Source organism: Procambarus clarkii, chromosome 68, assembly GCF_040958095.1.
Source record: "Procambarus clarkii isolate CNS0578487 chromosome 68, FALCON_Pclarkii_2.0, whole genome shotgun sequence".
Lineage (NCBI taxonomy): Eukaryota > Metazoa > Arthropoda > Malacostraca > Decapoda > Cambaridae > Procambarus > Procambarus clarkii.
Genome location: NC_091217.1, coordinates 14,121,933 through 14,144,158, shown reverse-complemented (window position 1 = coordinate 14,144,158; position 22,226 = coordinate 14,121,933). Strand labels below are relative to the sequence as shown.

The following is a 22,226-nucleotide window of genomic DNA, read 5'->3' as shown; positions in this document are numbered from 1 at the left end:
TTACTGTTGCGTTAAACAGAGGCTACAGTTAAGGATTTGCGCCCAGTAAATCCTCCCCGGCCAGGATACGAACCCATGACATAGCGCTCGCGGAACGCCAGGTGAGTGTCTTACCACTACACCACGGAGACTGTGCTCGGGCGTACATTACAATACGCGTACAACCCAACCAATAATAATGTTCATTCCTTGATGTTGCAAAAATCCTCTCAATTCATTATTTTTTTCTACATATGTAACAAATAAATATACATTTAGTGTGAGGATGGGATGGTCCCCCAACCTCTCTCTTCATGTACCAGACACGTTTATGACCTGAAAAGTTTTATCTTCAGTTATAACTATAACATGTAGCAGCACAGCTTGTATAGATGATGAGATCAGTGGCATGTACCAGCTTGTCATGCTGTAAGATAGGTATAGGTGAGCTGCACAAACTGCTACGTCACCACCACAGAGCAAGGCGCGCGTAAGGTGGTGGCATCAGGTACAACTAGTTAAATATGCAAGAATCCATAAAATAACTTGTTCCTCTGCGTCTTACAGCAAACAGTAGCGACGAAGGTCAACCCAACTCTCTCTTGCATATACACGAGTTGGAGATCTGATACAGATATAGGCAACTGTTGCTTAACACGGGGAGGAATTGGGTACACCCTCAAGGCTACTGTTGCTTAACCTGTGGAGGAATTGGGTACACCCTCAAGGCAACTGTTGCTTAACCTGTGGAGGAATTGGGTACATCATCAAGGCTACTGTTGGTTAACCTGTGGAGGAATTGGGTACACCCTCAAGGCTACTGTTGCTTAACCTGTGGAGGAATTGGGTACATCATCAAGGCAACTGTTGGTTAACCTGTGGAGGAATTGGGTACACCCTCAAGGCAACTGTTGGTTAACCTGTGGAGGAATTGGGTACACCCTCAAGGCAACTGTTGGTTACTTAATTAGCAAACATTTCCAACCCATTTGGCTTCATCATCAGCCAAAGAATGTGTTGATATATAATTTACAAACTTCCGCATCAAATAAATTGTTTAGGTTCAGCAGCTTGAGGAAGTATTCAGAAAATTTCCTTTCTGTGGTCTCTCAAATTTAATTTTTCACTTACAACAAAATATGAATATATATGTACAGATAGTGGGCACCAGGCAGATAACTAAAGATATCTGCATCACACGCTATAGACAAGAACAGAGCATAACATAACTTTAGAACATTGTTATAAATGCCACCACCACTAACACAGTAGCACTTCCAACCCGTGCTACTGTGATGTACGTCAAGTCATACTACCGTGATGTACGTCAAGTCATACTACTGTGATGTACGTCAAGTCATACTACTGTGATGTACGTCAAGTCATACTACCGTGATGTACGTCAAGTCATACTACCGTGATGTACGTCAAGTCATACTACCGTGATATACGTCAAACCGTGCTCCTGTGATATACGTCAAGCCGTGCTACTGTGCTGTAGGTCAAGGCATGCTACTGTGATGTAGGTCAAGGCATGCTACTGTGCTGTAGGTCAAGGCATGCTACTGTGAGGTGGTGCGTCAAGCCTCACTACGGTATAGTGCACAAGATAAAGGCAACAATTACTCACGTTGAGCGCGACCTTGACATTAGGACGAGCGTCAACACCTCCCTTGACGCCACGCTCCAGCCTGGGACGTGTGGGACGAGCGTCAACACCTCCCTTGACGCCACGCTCCAGCCTGGGACGTGTGGGACGAGCGTCAACACCTCCCTTGACGCCACGCTCCAGCCTGGGACGTGTGGGACGAGCGTCAACACCTCCCTTGACGCCACGCTCCAGCCTGGGACGTGTGAAACGAGCGTCAACACCTCCCTTGACGCCACGCTCCAGCCTGGGACGTGTGGGACGACCGTCAACACCTCCCTTGACGCCATGCTCCAGCCTGGGACGTGTGAGACGAGTGTCAACACCTCCCTTGACGCCATGCTCCAGCCTGGGACGTGTGAAACGAGCGTCAACACCTCCCTTGACGCCATGCTCCAGCCTGGGACGTGTGGGACGACCGTCAACACCATCCTTGACGCCATGCTCCAGCCTGGGACGTGTGGGACGAGCGTCAACACCCCCCTTGACGCCATGTTCCAGCCTGGGACGTGTGGGACGAGCGTCAACACCTCCCTTGACGCCATGCTCCAGCCTGGGACGTGTGGGACGACCGTCAACACCCCCCTTGACGCCATGCTCCAGCCTGGGACGTGTGGGACGAGCGTCAAGAGAATGCGTCGACATCAACAAGCACCACCCCACACGTCGACGTCCCAAGCACCACCACACACCCTGGGGACGACCCCAGGGTGTGTGGTGGTGCTTGAGACGACCCCAGGGTGTGTGCTGGTGCTCGGGACGACCCCAGCGTGTGTGCTGGTGCTCGGAACGACCCCAGGGTGTGTGCTGGTGTTGGGGACGACCCCAGGGTGTGTGGTGGTGCTCGGGACGACCCCAGGGTGTGTGCTCGGGACGACCCCAGGGTGTGTACTCGGGACGACCCCAGGGTGTGTGGTGGTGCTCTATAACTACCGAAAAGTAGTTATTTCTCTTATTTATTATGACATTTTCTCTTGTGCAGAGATATGCAGGCTGCAGGTAGCTCAAGCCACTCAGGTGTGTTATTGGGTTAGTCAAGGACTCCTAATTCAAGGACAGTCATGAACACAACAATAATGGATTGTGAACGGGCGCGCGCGCGCCAGCTCCTGCCATTATTCAGCTTCCGCCATACAAAACGTATTGTGTGGGTCAATGTATACAACCAATTTGCCCCTTGTAATGTTTCCCAATAAGTGGCTGCACCCACCTCTACTCCTACTGCCCAACCTGCCATTGGCTAGCTTACGTAAACTTAAATTATATGAAATTGAGATGCGTTGCTCCTTGGTTTAATATTGTTTGTAATTTAAGAATCACACGTGTTTACCTCTGTCACTCATCTTTGTACTGCTGTACAAAGTTTACCTCTGTCTTCTATCACTCCACGTCTCTGGGGAATTTACGTTGTTTCCTCAATATTCCTTCATAAAGTTAATCATCCTTAATTATACACTGAAGCGAAGCGACCTTGACTTTGCAGCTGGGTTTTGAGAAGCGCGGAACACATTGCAGGTTTGGTCGCACGAGGGCACAAGGTGTAGGTTGCTCTACTCGATCATTACTCACCTCAAGGAATTTGGGGTTCCACTTTCTGGGCCACATATTATGTATGTGGCTCAGAGCCACATATTATGTATGTGGCTCTGACCTCTTCCACTGCTGCTCACGGCATGGGTAAGGGGTGTGTAATATATTGAAATATGAAGGATAACATTGGAGGTGATGGTGGTGGTGTAGTAGAGGTGATGGTGGTGGTGTAGTAGAGGTGATGGTGGTGGTGTAGAGGTGATGGTGGTGGTGTAGAGGTGATGGTGGTGGTGTAGAGGTGATGGTGGTGATGTAGAGGTGATGGTGGTGGTGTAGAGGTGATGGTGGTGGTGTAGAGGTGATGGTGGTGGTGTAGAGGTGATGGTGGTGGTGTAGAGGTGATGGTGGTGGTGTAGAGGTGATGGTGGTGGTGTAGAGGTGATGGTGGTGGTGTAGAGGAGTAGTAGGGATGACGTGCCACAGGTACCTTTTTTTTTGGGGGAGAGGACCCCTGTGGACTGTACAGTCCACAGGTACCTTTTTTTTCTGGAAATTCGTGTGTAGCGCTTGGGGGTTTTCAGGTAAATTTTGTCAGTCACAGATTTTAGAAGTAAGGATTTCTTATGATGAAAATAATTTCCGAGACTTAGAAGTTTGTTAAGGGCTTATGGGAGAAATTCAAATAACGTATGTAGCTCTTTAGGGTTTCCAGGAGAACTCTACGGACATATTTTACATGTTTTCAACTTACAAAAATCGTCTATGTAAGCCTTAGTTATTCATGTCAATTTAGAAAGTTATCTGTGTAAGTCAGGGTTTTCAGGGGTTCGTACCTCACATCACCTCCCTCCCCCCCTTACCTCGCAATCTCTCGCGTCACCTTTATTTACCTTAGGCCCAGCCAGCCAGATGCTTCGTGTAGGTCTCCTCTTATCATATCTTATCTTATCTTCTCCATAATATCTGGACCGTCCCTCCTCTCTCTCTCTCCTCTTCATATTATTCTCTCTTCCTATTTTCTGACATACTAATGTTTTATTCCTTTTTCATTAACCAGTCAGTTTTATACAAATCAACCGAAGCATCTCAATGTAACCTTTAATACTGAAACTGTCTCAGAGACTAACTAAGCTGGCCCCAGCTACCTGCCCCAGGCTATCTGCCCGAGGCAATCATCACCTGATTACCTGCCCTGTCATCTACCAGTCATTGTCAGCGTTCGCCACCGTAATAATTTATATATATTGCATTAGGCGTTAATAAAACTTATTTATTTATTTATAATTTATTTAGTCATCTAATTCATAGTTTACACAATTTATAATAAACTACTCATTTAGCCCAAAGTTCTAAGAAGCTCACTCCTCAATCTGGTTCTATAATATCCGTCCTATTCGTCTGTAAGAATAACCATTTTAGTTAGCGTTTACGCATGTAGCCGCTACCTCCGTCCCTATCTCACAAGGCGGAGGGTCATCTCCGTAATCATACATTATCTAGCGTCGCCTCAACACCTGTTCATACCTCTCACCCGCTCCGCATCTCACTCCCGCATCACCTACACCGACCCCCACCGAACACCGCTGCTATCTTATCGTCACAATCTTATCTAGACCAGTCTCTCTCTACCTGACACCTTACTCTCCCTAATCATTATCATTAATATTGTTCTTTCTCAAATCCGTACAGCTATATGAACTTCGTAATACTAGTTCCATACATTAAACAAAACAGTTTTCTCAAATCAATCGATTCAATTGTCAAAACCTTAGCTCATGTCCTCGCATTACTTCCCTCGCACATCTTGTTTATTAACCCAGTCATACCCGGTAAATAAGATCAAGTCAGTTACTGAGCTCCAGCTCTCGTCCCCGCCTTAGTTCTCTTTCGTATCTTTATAAATAATCCATCAATTCCCCTGAAATTTTTTACCCTCTGTATTTCAGACACCTTAAATAAGATCGTCAGTTACTGAACTCCAGCTCTCGTCCCCGCCTTAGTTCTCTTTCATATCTTTGTAAATAATCCATCAATTTCCCGAAAATTTAAAAGCAGACATACTTCAAAGTTAGTAAATAAGATCAAGTCAGTTACTGAGCTCCAGCTCTCGTCCCCACCTTAGTTCTCTCGCGTATCTTTGTAAATAACCCATCAATTTCCCTTAAATTTTTACCCTCTGTATTTCAGACATAGTAAATATGATGAAAACAATTATAAAACTCTAGCTCTTGTCCTCTGTCCGAGTTCACTCCTGTAAATTCATTACTATCAGTCCAAATCCCCCAGAGATTTAAACACCCAACTACATTTTCAGACATAGTAAATAAAACCAGTTCAGTTATCAAGTTTCAACTCTTGTCCCCCAGCTTAGTTCATTTTGTACAAGTTCTTTATTTCCAACTAAATCACCTGAGATTTAAGATCACCTTATTTCTAACGTAGTAAAATTAATCAGGGCATTAACCAAGCTACATTTCCTCAGCCTTAGATCATCGAACATAATTATATCCGACCAAGTTCCTCTCCAGCCTATCTGTTTATCAGAATAATTACATTACCCTCCCCTCCCCAACGTATCCAAACCTTCAATAATCATACTGTATTTGCATATTTTCTCTATATTCAGCTGTGTTCTTCACTTTTTGTCCATGTTTTCTGTGTTCATTCCATGTTCTACAAATGTTCACAGCATGCTCAGTTCAAATTTTTTCTGCCGTTTTCCCCGTATGTTCACTATGTTCTTTGTCATGTTTTCATGTGCATCATATGTTCTCTGTATAACTTTTATACTCAATATTCATGTTCTCAATGTTCTTAGCGCATTCTTCACATTTTTCCATGTTTTCTGTGTTCATTCCATGTTCTACAAATGTTCACAGCATGCTCAGTTCAAATTTTTTCTGCCGTTTTCCCCGTATGTTCACTATGTTCTTTGTCATGTTTTCATGTGCATCATATGTTCTCTGTATAACTTTTATACTCAATATTCATGTTCTCAATGTTCTTAGCGCATTCTTCACATTTTTCCATGTTTTCTGTGTTCATTCCATGTTCTACAAATGTTCACAGCATGCTCAGTTCAAATTTTTTCTGCCGTTTTCCCCGTATGTTCACTATGTTCTTTGTCATGTTTTCATGCACATCATATGTTCCCTGTATAACTTTTATACTCAATATTCATGTTCTCAATGTTCTTAGCCTGTTCTTCACATGTTCAGTGTTCATTCTTTGTATTCCCTATGTTCCTTATCATGTCTTCATATTCTCTATAAGTTCATATTCCCTGCATGTTCACTCTATTCATCAACTTTTTCTTACATGTTTTCTGTGTTCACCGTATGTTCACTGTGTTCATTCCCCTACTTAACCTCAATTTTTTATGTTCTTTGTTTATTTCATTCACTAACTAGTTCTTTGTCAAATAATATTATACTGCATTACAGTTCCCTCAACAATTTTAGTCACCAAGTTTTTATTTGCAAAACTATGTCAAAGTAATTCTCGTAGTCAACTTATTAGTTCTACCAACCCCGTTCTTAAACAAAATCTACACTTTATTCAGTTCCAAATTTACAAAGACAAACCTTTCTCGTAACTTCTTAACTAAAAATCTTTCGCCAATCAACTAAAACATAGTCACTTTCGTCATTTTTCAACTAAACTTATCCATAGTCAACAGAAAATTGTCAAAGGAAACTTCTTTCAGCACTTTCTTAACAGCCGCTATGTTTCATCAAGAAAAAATTGTCAAAGGAAACTTTCCAAAACTGTTCATAACTAGCTTTTATCCATCGTCAATCAACTAAAAATAATAACTCATCATTTCTTAACTAAACTTATTCCCCAGTCATCAGAAAATAACCGTGTTCTTCATGTTTCATTGTCATTTCATAACTAAAATTATCCATCAACAGAAAAAGCCATGTTCATCATGTTTTGTCTTTTTGCTTAACTAAAATTATGTTTTGTCAAGTAAGAAAAAATAACCAAAGATATCTTTCATCGCTGTTCTTAACTGACATTATACTTTGGGGAGCACAAAAATAGTCTCCCTCGTCATGTTTTGTCTTTTTCCTTAACTAAAGTATTCATCAGTCAACTAAAAAATAGTTACTTCATCATGTTTCCTTGTCATTTCTTACCTGAAATATCACTTCTCTCATTTAAAATAGTCAGGTGTAGCCTCTTTCCAACACTGTTCTTAACTAAAGTAACCTTTCACTTCGCTAGAATAGTCATATTCATCGTTGTTCCTAACTAAAATTATATGTCGTTAAGTAAGAAATATAGTCAAAGACACTCTTCGAGACATCAAGGACTTACTCAAAGACATCAAAGTTGCACTCAAAGACATCCTTTGAGACATCAAAGACATCCTTTAAGACTTCAATGGGACTCTTCGAGATATCAAAAGACACTCTCAAACGCTCAAAAATTTACTTGCATCCTCAAAGTTATTCTCAGAGGCATAAAAGTCATTCTCAGAGCTATCAAATTATTCTCGATGTCATCAAAAAGTATTTTCTCGTTCATCAAAGTTAATCTCAGAGTTAACAAAGGTAATCTCTAACTCACTCTCGTACATCAAAGTTGTTTCAAAGACATCAAAGTTAATCTCAGAGTTATCCAAAGATATTCTCATGTCCACAAAAGTTATTCTGAGCTATCAAAGTTAATCTCAAACATCTCCGTTCATAAAAGTTATTCTCTAAGAGCTATCAAAAGTTATTCTCAGTCATCAAAGTTATTCCAAGAGACGTCAAAGTTAATCCAAGACATCATCTTTCATCAAAGATATTCTCTCTAAGCCATCAATGTTCTTCTCTAAGACATAAAAGTCATTCTCTGTCATCAAAAAGTTATTCTCTGAGCTAACAAAATACTACTCATGTTCTCAAAGACATTCTCCAATTCATCAATGTTGTTTCAAATACATCAAAGTTAATCTCAGAGTTATCCAAAGACATTCTCAAAGTCATCTAAAGTTATTCTCTAAGACTTCAAAGTTATTCTAAGAGTTATCAAAAGTTATTCTCAGTCATGTTATGTTATTCTCTAACTCACTTCCATTCATCAAAGACATTCTCTAAGCCCTCAAAGTTATTCTCTAAGACAACAAAGTCATTCCCAGAGTCATCAAAAAGTTATTCTTCGAAACATAAAATTTGCTCTGTAAGATATCTTCGTTCATCAAACTTATTCTCAGAGATATCTAAAGTTATTCTCAGAACAATCAAAAGTTATTCTAAGACAACAAAAGTTATTCTCAGAGCTACCCAAAGCTATTCTCAGAGTCACCTTCGTTCGTCAGAGAAACTTTCAAAACATCTTTGTTCATCAAACTTGTTTTCAAAGTCATCAAAAGTTAATCTAAGACATCTTCTTTCATCAAAGTTATTTTCAGAGACATCTAAAGTTATTCTCAGAGTCATCAAAGTGATCTCTAATTCACCTTTGTTCTCCCAAAGTTGTTCTCTAAGACACCTTCGTTCATCAAAGAAACTCTCCTTCTTCCATCATGTTATTCTTTAAGACATCTTCAGTCATAAAATTTCTCTCCAAAATGTAACTAGTTCAGCTTTTCATACCAAACCTGCATTTCTGTTAAAACATATTTTCTTAGTTGTTTTACCCTAAAACTGTTCTCTGAACTACACTGTTCAAACCTACGTAACCTATCCTCTCTACCCAATGTTACTTAGTTAACGTAACGTTCCTAAACCTAACTTTACCTATCCTAACATAACTTACCTTACCTATCTTACCTAACTTTACCTATCTTACCTAACTTAACCTGCATAACCTAACTTTACCTATGTTACCTTACCTTACCTACCTTTCCTAACTTAACCTGCTTAACCTATCTTACCTAACTTTACCTATCTTACCTAACTTAACTTTCATAACCTAACTTTACCTATCCTAACATAACTTACCTTACCTTCCCTATCTTACCTAACTTTACCTATCCTAACATAACTTACTTTACCTATCATACCTAACTTAACCTAACTTTACCTATCCTAACTTAACTTACCTAACTTATTCTGCTTAACCTAACTTACCTACATTACCTAACTTAACCTGCTTAACCTAACTTACCTTACCTTACCTAACTTAACCTGCTTAACCTAACTTATTTAACTTATCTTACCTATCCTAACCTAACTTGCTTTACCTAACTTAATCTTACATTCCCAAACTGATGTATCCTAACTTATCTAGTCAACCCAGACATGATCTAACTTACATAAGTATTCCTTCTTGTCTTTTGTGTTTCGTCAATCATTGTCTCATATTCATTTACTCATTTCATTAGTTAATTTCTCAAATGGTCACTTATGGATTTCAAGTGCTATTTGTTAGAGATTGGATATTTAAGCATTTCAAAGAATTTTTGTTATATATGGGCATTTACTCATTTCAAGGGATAATTTCTCAAATGGACGTTTTTGCATTTCAAGTGTTATTTGTTTAAGATTTGGTGTTTAACCATTTCAAAGGATTTTTGTTATATATGGGAACTTACTCGTTTCAAGGGCTAATTTCTCAAATGGTCATTTTTGCAGATCAAGGGTTATTTGTTAAAGTTCATCAAGTTGCTCAAAAGTTGTATTTATTATGTTTGTTATCATATGTTCTTATTCCCCAACCCCTTAACCTAACCTCTTGTAATCTTAGTGTATTTGGTAGGTTCTATCATATGTTCTTATTCCCCAACCCTTTAACCTAACCTTTCAGATGTAGTTTATGGTGTTTTTGACGTATTTGTTGAATATATTATCCTTTTCCTAACCTTTCAGATTTAGTTTATTGTGTTTTTTGACGTATTTGTTGAATATATTATCCTTTTCCTAACCTTTCTGATGTAGTTTTGTTTCTCCTTTGTATATTTTTACCCAAACCCACCATCCCACTTAACCTTCTTTTACTTTGTTTTCACATATAAGTTCATTCTTTATCATAGTAATAATAAAAATTACAATAGTAAAGAATCAGATCTACTAAGACTTGAATTTGAGAAACAAGAGCTCAAGGGAGTGAGAGCATGAAAGAAGAGCAAGGAGTAGGAGAGAGGGGGCGGACGAAAATGGGACCGAAGAAGAGAGAATGAGAGAGAGAGTGTGGGCATGGGGGAACTAAGATTTGAATTTGAGAAAAAGAAAAATAAGAGAATGAGAGAGAGTGAGCGAAGGGGGATAGAATGGGTGCATTAAGACTTGAATTTGAGAAAGAAGAGAGCATTTGAGCAAATGAGTGAGTGAGAGGGGGAGGAAGAGAGAGAATAAGGGAGAGAGATAGAAAAGGAGGGTTAGAAGGAGTGGGAGTAAAACAAAGTAAAAGAAGGTTAAGTGGGATTGTGGGTTTGGGTAAAAATATACAAAGGAGAAACAAAACTACATCAGAAAGGTTAGGAAAAGGATAATATATTCAACAAATACGTCAAAAACACCATAAACTACATCTGAAAGGTTAGGTTAAAGGGTTGGGGAATAAGAACATATGATAGAACCTACCAAATACACTAAGATTACAAGAGGTTAGGTTAAGGGGTTGGGGAATAAGAACATATGATAGAACCTACCAAATACACTAAGATTACAAGAGGTTAGGTTAAGGGGTTGGGGAATAAGAACATATGATAGAACCTACCAAATACACTAAGATTACAAGAGGTTAGGTTAAGGGGTTGGGGAATAAGAACATATGATAACAAACATAATAAATACAACTTTTGAGCAACTTGATGAACTTTAACAAATAACCCTTGATCTGCAAAAATGACCATTTGAGAAATTAGCCCTTGAAACGAGTAAGTTCCCATATATAACAAAAATCCTTTGAAATGGTTAAACACCAAATCTTAAACAAATAACACTTGAAATGCAAAAACGTCCATTTGAGAAATTATCCCTTGAAATGAGTAAATGCCCATATATAACAAAAATTCTTTGAAATGCTTAAATATCCAATCTCTAACAAATAGCACTTGAAATCCATAAGTGACCATTTGAGAAATTAACTAATGAAATGAGTAAATGAATATGAGACAATGATTGACGAAACACAAAAGACAAGAAGGAATACTTATGTAAGTTAGATCATGTCTGGTTTGACTAGATAAGTTAGGATACATCAGTTTGGGAATGTAAGATTAAGTTAGGTAAAGCAAGTTAGGTTAGGATAGGTAAGATAAGTTAAATAAGTTAGGTTAAGCAGGTTAAGTTAGGTAAGGTAAGGTAAGTTAGGTTAAGCAGGTTAAGTTAGGTAATGTAGGTAAGTTAGGTTAAGCAGAATAAGTTAGGTAAGTTAAGTTAGGATAGGTAAAGTTAGGTTAAGTTAGGTATGATAGGTAAGGTAAGTTATGTTAGGATAGGTAAAGTTAGGTAAGATAGGGAAGGTAAGTTATGTTAGGATAGGTAAAGTTAGGTTATGAAAGTTAGGTAAGATAGGTAAAGTTAGGTAAGATAGGTAAGATAGGTTAAGCAGGTTAAGTTAGGAAAGGTAGGTAAGGTAAGGTAACATAGGTAAAGTTAGGTTAGGTAAGATAGGTAAGGTAAGGTAACATAGGTAAAGTTAGGTTATGCAGGTTAAGTTAGGTAAGATAGGTAAAGTTACGTAAGATAGGTAAGGTAAGTTATGTTAGGATAGGTAAAGTTAGGTTTAGGAACGTTACGTTAACTAAGTAACATTGGGTGGAGAGGATAGGTTACGTAGGTTTGAACAGTGTAGTTCAGAGAACAGTTTTAGGGTAAAACAACTAAGAAAATATGTTTTAACAGAAATGCAGGTTTGGTATGAAAAGCTGAACTAGTTACATTTTGGAGAGAAATTTTATGACTGAAGATGTCTTAAAGAATAACATGATGGAAGAAGGAGAGTTTCTTTGATGAACGAAGGTGTCTTAGAGAACAACTTTGGGAGAACAAAGGTGAATTAGAGATCACTTTGATGACTCTGAAAATAACTTTGATGAAAGAAGATGTCTTAGATTAACTTTTGATGACTTTGAAAACAAGTTTGATGAACAAAGATGTTTTGAAAGTTTCTCTGACGAACGAAGGTGACTCTGAGAATAGCTTTGGGTAGCTCTGAGAATAACTTTTGTTGTCTTAGAATAACTTTTGATTGTTCTGAGAATAACTTTAGATATCTCTGAGAATAAGTTTGATGAACGAAGATATCTTACAGAGCAAATTTTATGTTTCGAAGAATAACTTTTTGATGACTCTGGGAATGACTTTGTTGTCTTAGAGAATAACTTTGAGGGCTTAGAGAATGTCTTTGATGAATGGAAGTGAGTTAGAGAATAACATAACATGACTGAGAATAACTTTTGATAACTCTTAGAATAACTTTGATGTCTTAGAGAATAACTTTAGATGACTTTGAGAATGTCTTTGGATAACTCTGAGATTAACTTTGATGTCTTTGAAACAACATTGATGAATTGGAGAATGTCTTTGAGAACATGAGTAGTATTTTGTTAGCTCAGAGAATAACTTTTTGATGACATAGAGAATGACTTTTATGTCTTAGAGAAGAACATTGATGGCTTAGAGAGAATATCTTTGATGAAAGATGATGTCTTGGATTAACTTTGACGTCTCTTGGAATAACTTTGATGACTGAGAATAACTTTTGATTGCTCTTAGAGAATAACTTTTATGAACGGAGATGTTTGAGATTAACTTTTGTGGACATGAGAATATCTTTGGATAACTCTGAGATTAACTTTGATGTCTTTGAAACAACTTTGATGTTCGAGAGTGAGTTAGAGATTACCTTTGTTAACTCTGAGATTAACTTTGATGAACGAGAAAATACTTTTTGATGACATCGAGAATAATTTGATAGATCTGAGAATGACTTTTATGCCTCTGAGAATAACTTTGAGGATGCAAGTAAATTTTTGAGCGTTTGAGAGTGTCTTTTGATATCTCGAAGAGTCCCATTGAAGTCTTAAAGGATGTCTTTGATGTCTCAAAGGATGTCTTTGAGTGCAACTTTGATGTCTTTGAGTAAGTCCTTGATGTCTCGAAGAGTGTCTTTGACTATATTTCTTACTTAACGACATATAATTTTAGTTAGGAACAACGATGAATATGACTATTCTAGCGAAGTGAAAGGTTACTTTAGTTAAGAACAGTGTTGGAAAGAGGCTACACCTGACTATTTTAAATGAGAGAAGTGATATTTCAGGTAAGAAATGACAAGGAAACATGATGAAGTAACTATTTTTTAGTTGACTGATGAATACTTTAGTTAAGGAAAAAGACAAAACATGACGAGGGAGACTATTTTTGTGCTCCCCAAAGTATAATGTCAGTTAAGAACAGCGATGAAAGATATCTTTGGTTATTTTTTCTTACTTGACAAAACATAATTTTAGTTAAGCAAAAAGACAAAACATGATGAACATGGCTTTTTCTGTTGATTGATGGATAATTTTAGTTATGAAATGACAATGAAACATGAAGAACACGGTTATTTTCTGATGACTGGGGAATAAGTTTAGTTAAGAAATGATGAAAGTTATTATTTTTAGTTGATTGACGATGGATAAAAGCTAGTTATGAACAGTTTTGGAAAGTTTCCTTTGACAATTTTTTCTTGATGAAACATAGCGGCTGTTAAGAAAGTGCTGAAAGAAGTTTCCTTTGACAATTTTCTGTTGACTATGGATAAGTTTAGTTGAAAAATGACGAAAGTGACTATGTTTTAGTTGATTGGCGAAAGATTTTTAGTTAAGAAGTTACGAGAAAGGTTTGTCTTTGTAAATTTGGAACTGAATAAAGTGTAGATTTTGTTTAAGAACGGGGTTGGTAGAACTAATAAGTTGACTACGAGAATTACTTTGACATAGTTTTGCAAATAAAAACTTGGTGACTAAAATTGTTGAGGGAACTGTAATGCAGTATAATATTATTTGACAAAGAACTAGTTAGTGAATGAAAGAAACAAAGAACATAAAAAATTGAGGTTAAGTAGGGGAATGAACACAGTGAACATACGGTGAACACAGAAAACATGTAAGAAAAAGTTGATGAATAGAGTGAACATGCAGGGAATATGAACTTATAGAGAATATGAAGACATGATAAGGAACATAGGGAATACAAAGAATGAACACTGAACATGTGAAGAACAGGCTAAGAACATTGAGAACATGAATATTGAGTATAAAAGTTATACAGGGAACATATGATGTGCATGAAAACATGACAAAGAACATAGTGAACATACGGGGAAAGCGGTAGAAAAGAATTGAACTGAGCATGCTGTGAACATTTATAGAACATGGAATGAATGCAGAAAAACATGGAAAAATGTGAAGAATGCGCTAAGAACATTGAGAACATGAATATTGAGTATAAAAGTTATACAGAGAACATATGATGCACATGAAAACATGACAAAGAACATAGTGAACATACGGGGAAAACGGCAGAAAAAATTTGAACTGAGCATGCTGTGAACATTTGTAGAACATGGAATGAACACAGAAAACATGGAAAAATGTGAAGAATGCGCTAAGAACATTGAGAACATGAATATTGAGTATAAAAGTTATACAGAGAACATATGATGCACATGAAAACATGACAAAGAACATAGTGAACATACGGGGAAAACGGCAGAAAAAATTTGAACTGAGCATGCTGTGAACATTTGTAGAACATGGAATGAACACAGAAAACATGGAAAAATGTGAAGAATGCGCTAAGAACATTGAGAACATGAATATTGAGTATAAAAGTTATACAGAGAACATATGATGCACATGAAAACATGACAAAGAACATAGTGAACATACAGGGAAAACGGCAGAAAAAATTTGAACTGAGCATGCTGTGAACATTTGTAGAACATGGAATGAACACAGAAAACATGGACAAAAAGTGAAGAACACAGCTGAATATAGAGAAAATATGCAAATACAGTATGATTATTGAAGGTTTGGATACGTTGGGGAGGGGAGGGTAATGTAATTATTCTGATAAACAGATAGGCTGGAGAGGAACTTGGTCGGATATAATTATGTTCGATGATCTAAGGCTGAGGAAATGTAGCTTGGTTAATGCCCTGATTAATTTTACTACGTTAGAAATAAGGTGATCTTAAATCTCAGGTGATTTAGTTGGAAATAAAGAACTTGTACAAAATGAACTAAGCTGGGGGACAAGAGTTGAAACTTGATAACTGAACTGGTTTTATTTACTATGTCTGAAAATGTAGTTGGGTGTTTAAATCTCTGGGGGATTTGGACTGATAGTAATGAATTTACAGGAGTGAACTCGGACAGAGGACAAGAGCTAGAGTTTTATAATTGTTTTCATCATATTTACTATGTCTGAAATACAGAGGGTAAAAATTTAAGGGAAATTGATGGGTTATTTACAAAGATACGCGAGAGAACTAAGGTGGGGACGAGAGCTGGAGCTCAGTAACTGACTTGATCTTATTTACTAACTTTGAAGTATGTCTGCTTTTTAATTTTCGGGAAATTGATGGATTATTTACAAAGATATGAAAGAGAACTAAGGCGGGGACGAGAGCTGGAGTTCAGTAACTGACTTGATCTTATTTACGGTGTCTGAAATACAGAGGGTAAAAAATTTCAGGGGAATTGATGGATTATTTACAAAGATACGAAAGAGAACTAAGGCGGGGACGAGAGCTGGAGCTCAGTAACTGACTTGATCTTATTTACCGGGTATGACTGGGTTAATAAACAAGATGTGCGAGGGAAGTAATGCGAGGACATGAGCTAAGGTTTTGACAATTGAATCGATTGATTTGAGAAAACTGTTTTGTTTAATGTATGGAACTAGTATTACGAAGTTCATATAGCTGTACGGATTTGAGAAAGAACAATATTAATGATAATGATTAGGGAGAGTAAGGTGTCAGGTAGAGAGAGACTGGTCTAGATAAGATTGTGACGATAAGATAGCAGCGGTGTTCGGTGGGGGTCGGTGTAGGTGATGCGGGAGTGAGATGTGGAGCGGGTGAGAGGTATGAACAGGTGTTGAGGCGACGCTAGATAATGTATGATTACGGAGATGACCCTCCGCCTTGTGAGATAGGGACGGAGGTAGCGGCTACATGCGTAAACGCTAACTAAAATGGTTATTCTTACAGACGAATAGGACGGATATTATAGAACCAGATTGAGGAGTGAGCTTCTTAGAACTTTGGGCTAAATGAGTAGTTTATTATAAATTGTGTAAACTATGAATTAGATGACTAAATAAATTATAAATAAATAAATAAGTTTTATTAACGCCTAATGCAATATATATAAATTATTACGGTGGCGAACGCTGACAATGACTGGTAGATGACAGGGCAGGTAATCAGGTGATGATTGCCTCGGGCAGATAGCCTGGGGCAGGTAGCTGGGGCCAGCTTAGTTAGTCTGAGACAGTTTCAGTATTAAAGGTTACATTGAGATGCTTCGGTTGATTTGTATAAAACTGACTGGTTAATGAAAAAGGAATAAAACATTAGTATGTCAGAAAATAGGAAGAGAGAGAATAATATGAAGTGGAGAGAGAGAGAGGAGGGACGGTCCAGATATTATGGAGAAGATAAGATAAGATATGATAAGAGGAGACCTACACGAAGCGTCTGGCTGGCTGGGCTTAAGGTAAATAAAGGTGACGCGAGAGATTGCGAGGTAAGGGGGGGAGGGAGGTGATGTGAGGTACGAACCCCTGAAAACCCTGACTTACACAGATAACTTTCTAAATTTACATGAATAACTAAGGCTTACATAGACGATTTTTGTAAGTTGAAAACATGTAAAATATGTCCGTAGAGTTCTCCTGGAAACCCTAAAGAGCTACATACGTTATTTGAATTTCTCCCATAAGCCCTTAACAAACTTCTAAGTCTTGGAAATTATTTTCATCATAAGAAATCCTTACTTCTAAAATCTGTGACTGACAAAATTTACCTGAAAACCCCCAAGCGCTACACACGAATTTCCAGAAAAAAAAAAAAGTTACCTGTGGACTGTACAGTCCACAGGGGTCCTCTCCCCCCCAAAAAAAGGTACCTGTGGCACGTCATCCCTACTACTTAGAGGTGATGGTGGTGGTGTAGAGGTGATGGTGGTGGTGTAGAGGTGATGGTGGTGGTAGATTATTATATAACACGGGCGGTGGATCATTATACAACACGGGCGGTGGGTCATTATACAACACGGGCGGTGGGTCATTATACAACACAGTCATTATACAGCAAGGTTGGTGGGTCATTATACAGCAAGATTGGTGGGTCATTATACAGCAAGATTGGTGGGTCATTATACAGCAAGATTGGTGGGTCATTATCCAGCGAGGTTGGTGGGTCATTATGCAGCGAGGCTGGTGGGTCATTATACAACAAAATTAGTGGGTCATTATACAGCGAGGTTGGTGGGTCATTATACAGCAAGGTTGGTGGGTCATTATACAGGAAGGTTGGTGGGTCATTATACAGGAAGGTTGGTGGGTCATTTTTCAGCAAGGTTGGTGGGTCATTATGCAGCGAGGCTGGTGGGTCATTATACAACAAAATTAGTGGGTCATTATACAGCGAGGTTGGTGGGTAATTATACAGGAAGGTTGGTTGGTCATTATTCAGCAAGGTTGGTGGGTCATTATACAGCGAGGCTGATGGGTCATTATATTTCACCATCCGGTCTTGCACTGGGACTATTTTGGTCTCTGGCTTGACGCTGTCCAAGTTTGTGGCGTCAGACCCACTGGGTGTACGTGGTGACGACCACTGGGTGTACGTGGTGACGACCACTGGGTGTACGTGGCGACGACCACTGGGTGTACGTGGTGACGACCACTGGGTGTACGTGGTGACGACCACTGGGTGTACGTGGTGACGACCACTGGGTGTACGTGGTGACGACCACTGGGTGTACGTGGCGACGACCACTGGGTGTACGTGGCGACGACCACTGGGTGTACGTGGTGACGACCACTGAGTGTACGTGGTGACGACCACTGGGTGTACGTGGTGACGACCACTGAGTGTACGTGGCGACGACCACTGAGTGTACGTGGCGACGACCACTGAGTGTACGTGGCGACGACCACTGGGTGTACGTGGCGACGACCCCTGGGTGTACGTGGTGACGACCACTGGGTGTACGTGGCGACGACCCCTGGGTGTACGTGGTGACGACCACTGGGTGTACGTGGCGACGACCCCTGGGTGTACGTGGTGACGACCACTGAGTGTACGTGGCGACGACCCCTGGGTGTACGTGGTGACGACCCCTGGGTGTACGTGGCGACGACCCCTGGGTGTACGTGGTGACGACCCCTGGGTGTACGTGGTGACGACCCCTGGGTGTACGTGGCGACGACCCCTGGGTGTACGTGGTGACGACCACTGAGTGTACGTGGCGACGACCCCTGGGTGTACGTGGTGACGACCCCTGAGTGTACGTGGCGACGACCCCTGGGTGTACGTGGTGACGACCCCTGGGTGTACGTGGCGACGACCCCTGGGTGTACGTGGCGACGACCCCTGGGTGTACGTGGCGACGACCACTGGGTGTACGTGGCGACGACCACTGAGTGTACGTGGCGACGACCACTGAGTGTACGTGGCGACGACCCCTGGGTGTACGTGGCGACGACCCCTGGGTGTACGTGGTGACGACCCCTGGGTGTACGTGGTGACGACCACTGGGTGTACGTGGCGACGACCCCTGGGTGTACGTGGTGACGACCCCTGGGTGTACGTGGCGACGACCCCTGGGTGTACGTGGTGACGACCCCTGGGTGTACGTGGTGACGACCCCTGGGTGTACGTGGTGACGACCACTGAGTGTACGTGGTGACGACCCCTGGGTGTACGTGGTGACGACCACTGGGTGTACGTGGCGACGACCCCTGGGTGTACGTGGTGACGACCACTGGGTGTACGTGGTGACGACCACTGAGTGTACGTGGTGACGACCACTGGGTGTACGTGGTGACGACCACTGAGTGTACGTGGTGACGACCACTGAGTGTACGTGGTGACGACCACTGAGTGTACGTGGTGACGACCACTGGGTGTACGTGGTGACGACCACTGGGTGTACGTGGTGACGACCACTGGGTGTACGTGGTGACGACCACTGGGTGTACGTGGTGACGACCACTGGGTGTACGTGGTGACGACCTCGTACTAGTCTGGTGGCAAGCCTTTGAACCTTTTTCCAGTTTAGTCTTATGCTTGACTAGATATGGACTCCATACTGGAGCCGCATACTCCAGGAATGGTCTGACATATGTGGTATATAATGTTCTGAAAGATTCCTTACCGGAGTTTCTAAAGGCCGTTCTTATGTTAGCCAACCTGACATATGCCGCTGATGTTAGCCTCTTGATATGGGCTTCAGGGGACAGGTCTGGCGTGATATCAACCCCCAGAGCCTTCTCTCTCTGACTCTTGAAGTATTTCATCTCCAAAATGATACCTTGTAACTGGTCTCCTACTCCCTACCCCTAACTTCATTACATTAAATTTGCTTGGGTTAAATTCTAACAACCATTTGTTCGACCATTCCTGCCGCTTGTCCAGGTCTTCTTGAAGCCTCAAGCTGTCCTGCTTTGTCTTAATCCTTCTCATAATTTTGGCATCGTCCGCAAACATTGAGAGGAATGAGTCTATACCCTCCGGGAGATCATTTACGTATATCAGAAACAGGATAGGTCCGAGTACCAGGATAGGTCCCCTGTGGGACTCCACTGGTGACTTCACGATAATCGGAGGTCTCACCCCTCACCGTAACTCTCTGCTTCCTATTGCTTAAATACTCCCTTATCCACTGGAGCGCCCTACCAGTTACTCCTGCCTGTTTCTCCAGCTTGTGTGTGTGTGTGTGTGTGTGTGTGTGTGTGTGTGTGTGTGTGTGTGTGTGTGTGTGGAGGCTGTTGTGAGTGCACCTGAACACAACCCGAGCTCCGTGTTTCCCAGTCGTGTTGTCGTGCCTATATCTGGGCTGACGGCAGAGTTGTGTGTTGATGAACTATTTACAGTTTGTCTCTCACTCTCACTTTATCTTTCCCCTCTAGCACATGTCTCGCCCCTTCCCCTCTTCTTCTCAGTAATTCCCCTCACAGCAACCCCCTTCACCAGCGGCATACCCTTCAGATATAACCTCCCGCAGCACCATACTCACAGCAACACCCCTCCCAGCATCACCCCTCCAAACTTGACCCCCCCCCCAGAGTGCCCCCGTCCCGTAGCCCCGCCGCATCATCCCCCAGCAGTAACGACCGTTGTGGTGCCCCACAGATGCGGGTGATGCTGCAGGTGTGGATGCTGGTGCCTGGGACCCGGGCCCGCAGGGTGCTGCTCCTCCTCCTGCTCATCAGCCTCCTGCTCGCCTCCCAGATCGTCACTCATCACGCCCGTCCAGGTGAGTCCTCGAGACGCCCAGGTGAGTCCTCAAGAGTCATGAGTAGTAGTAGGCATCCATCAGTGTCAGGAGACTATGGAGTTGCTCTCTGGTTGTCGGACTGGAGCGGCCTCTCCCGGGCGCAAAGCCAGAGTAGGTTGATACGGAGGAGAAGCTGTTACCCAAGCAGCAGGTTTCCCCTCGGAACCCCGAAAGTCTCCAATGGAAAGGCAAACGCCAATACGATTGGTTCCAGCGCCGTCGCAGGAACTGTCAGAACGAGGATGAAGGCAACAACGAACTGCCCCCAGGGGGCTCCAGCTCCGGGGTTGACCTCGAAGTTGGTGCAAGAAGACACAGGGACGCCAGACCCGGAGACCGCCGTGGTCGGGGCCGGAGAAGAACCACCCCAGCAAGGGCAAGAACGACCCCAGTCTCCTGAAGCAGAGCCTGGGGGGCCGCCCGAGCCCCGGGGGGCGGACGGCCCGGTCCCGTACCTACGGGTTCCAGACACAGGTCGTCGCAGCCCTCTTCCACCCGAGGCCCGTTCCCTTCATGACCCAGCAGCAGGAAGAGTGATAATTATTAAATACAACAATTATTATTACAATAATTTTTATAATAATATAACTAATTAATAATTATTCACAAGTGTCATTATAGTGTACACGAGTGTCATTATAGTGTACACGAGTGTCATTATAGTGTACACGAGTGTCATTATAGTGTACACGAGTGTCATTATAGTGTACACGAGTGTCATTATAGTGTACACGAGTGTCATTATAGTGTACACGAGTGTCATTATAGTGTACACGAGTGTCATTATAGTGTACACGAGTGTCATTATAGTGTACACGAGTGTCATTATAGTGTACACGAGTGTCATTATAGTGTACACGAGTGTCATTATAGTGTACACGAGTGTCATTATAGTGTACACGAGTGTCATTATAGTGTACACGAGTGTCATTATAGTGTACACGAGTGTCATTATAGTGTACACGAGTGTCATTATAGTGTACACGAGTGTCATTATAGTGTACACGAGTGCCATTATAGTGTACACGGGTGTCATTATAGTGTACACGAGTGCCATTATAGTGTACACGGGTGCCATTATAGTGTACACGGGTGTCATTATAGTGTACACGGGTGCCATTATAGTGTACACGGGTGTCATTATAGTGTACAAGGGTGCCATTATAGTGTACAAGGGTGCCATTATAGTGTACAAGGGTGCCATTATAGTGTACAAGGGTGCCATTATAGTGTACAAGGGTGCCATTATAGTGTACAAGGGTGTCATTATAGTGTACACGGGTGCCATTATAGTGTACAAGGGTGCCATTATAGTGTACACGGGTGTCATTATAGTGTACACGGGTGCCATTATAGTGTACAAGGGTGCCATTATAGTGTACAAGGGTGCCATTAAAGTGTACAAGGGTGCCATTAAAGTGTACAAGGGTGCCATTATAGTGTACACGGGTGCCATTATAGTGTACACAAGTGTCATTATAGTGTACACGAGTGTCATTATAGTGTACACGGGTGTCATTATAGTGTACACGAGTGTCATTATAGTGTACACGAGTGTCATTATAGTGTACACAAGTGACAGTAAAGTGTACAAAGGTGACAGTAAAGTGTACACAGCTTCCAGTG

General features: G+C 41.2%; 1 protein-coding gene across 1 annotated transcript in view; it reads left to right on the top strand.

Moving 5' to 3' along the window:
• The window catches only part of LOC123774731 (carbohydrate sulfotransferase 1), a 77,260-nt gene that overhangs the window by 33,267 nt on the left and 21,767 nt on the right, over positions 1-22,226 (top strand). Inside the window, exon 2 of the mRNA XM_045769268.2 lies at positions 20,456-20,579. Coding sequence (XP_045625224.1) covers positions 20,456-20,579 — 124 coding nt within the window. The remainder of the gene's footprint in view (positions 1-20,455; positions 20,580-22,226) is intronic.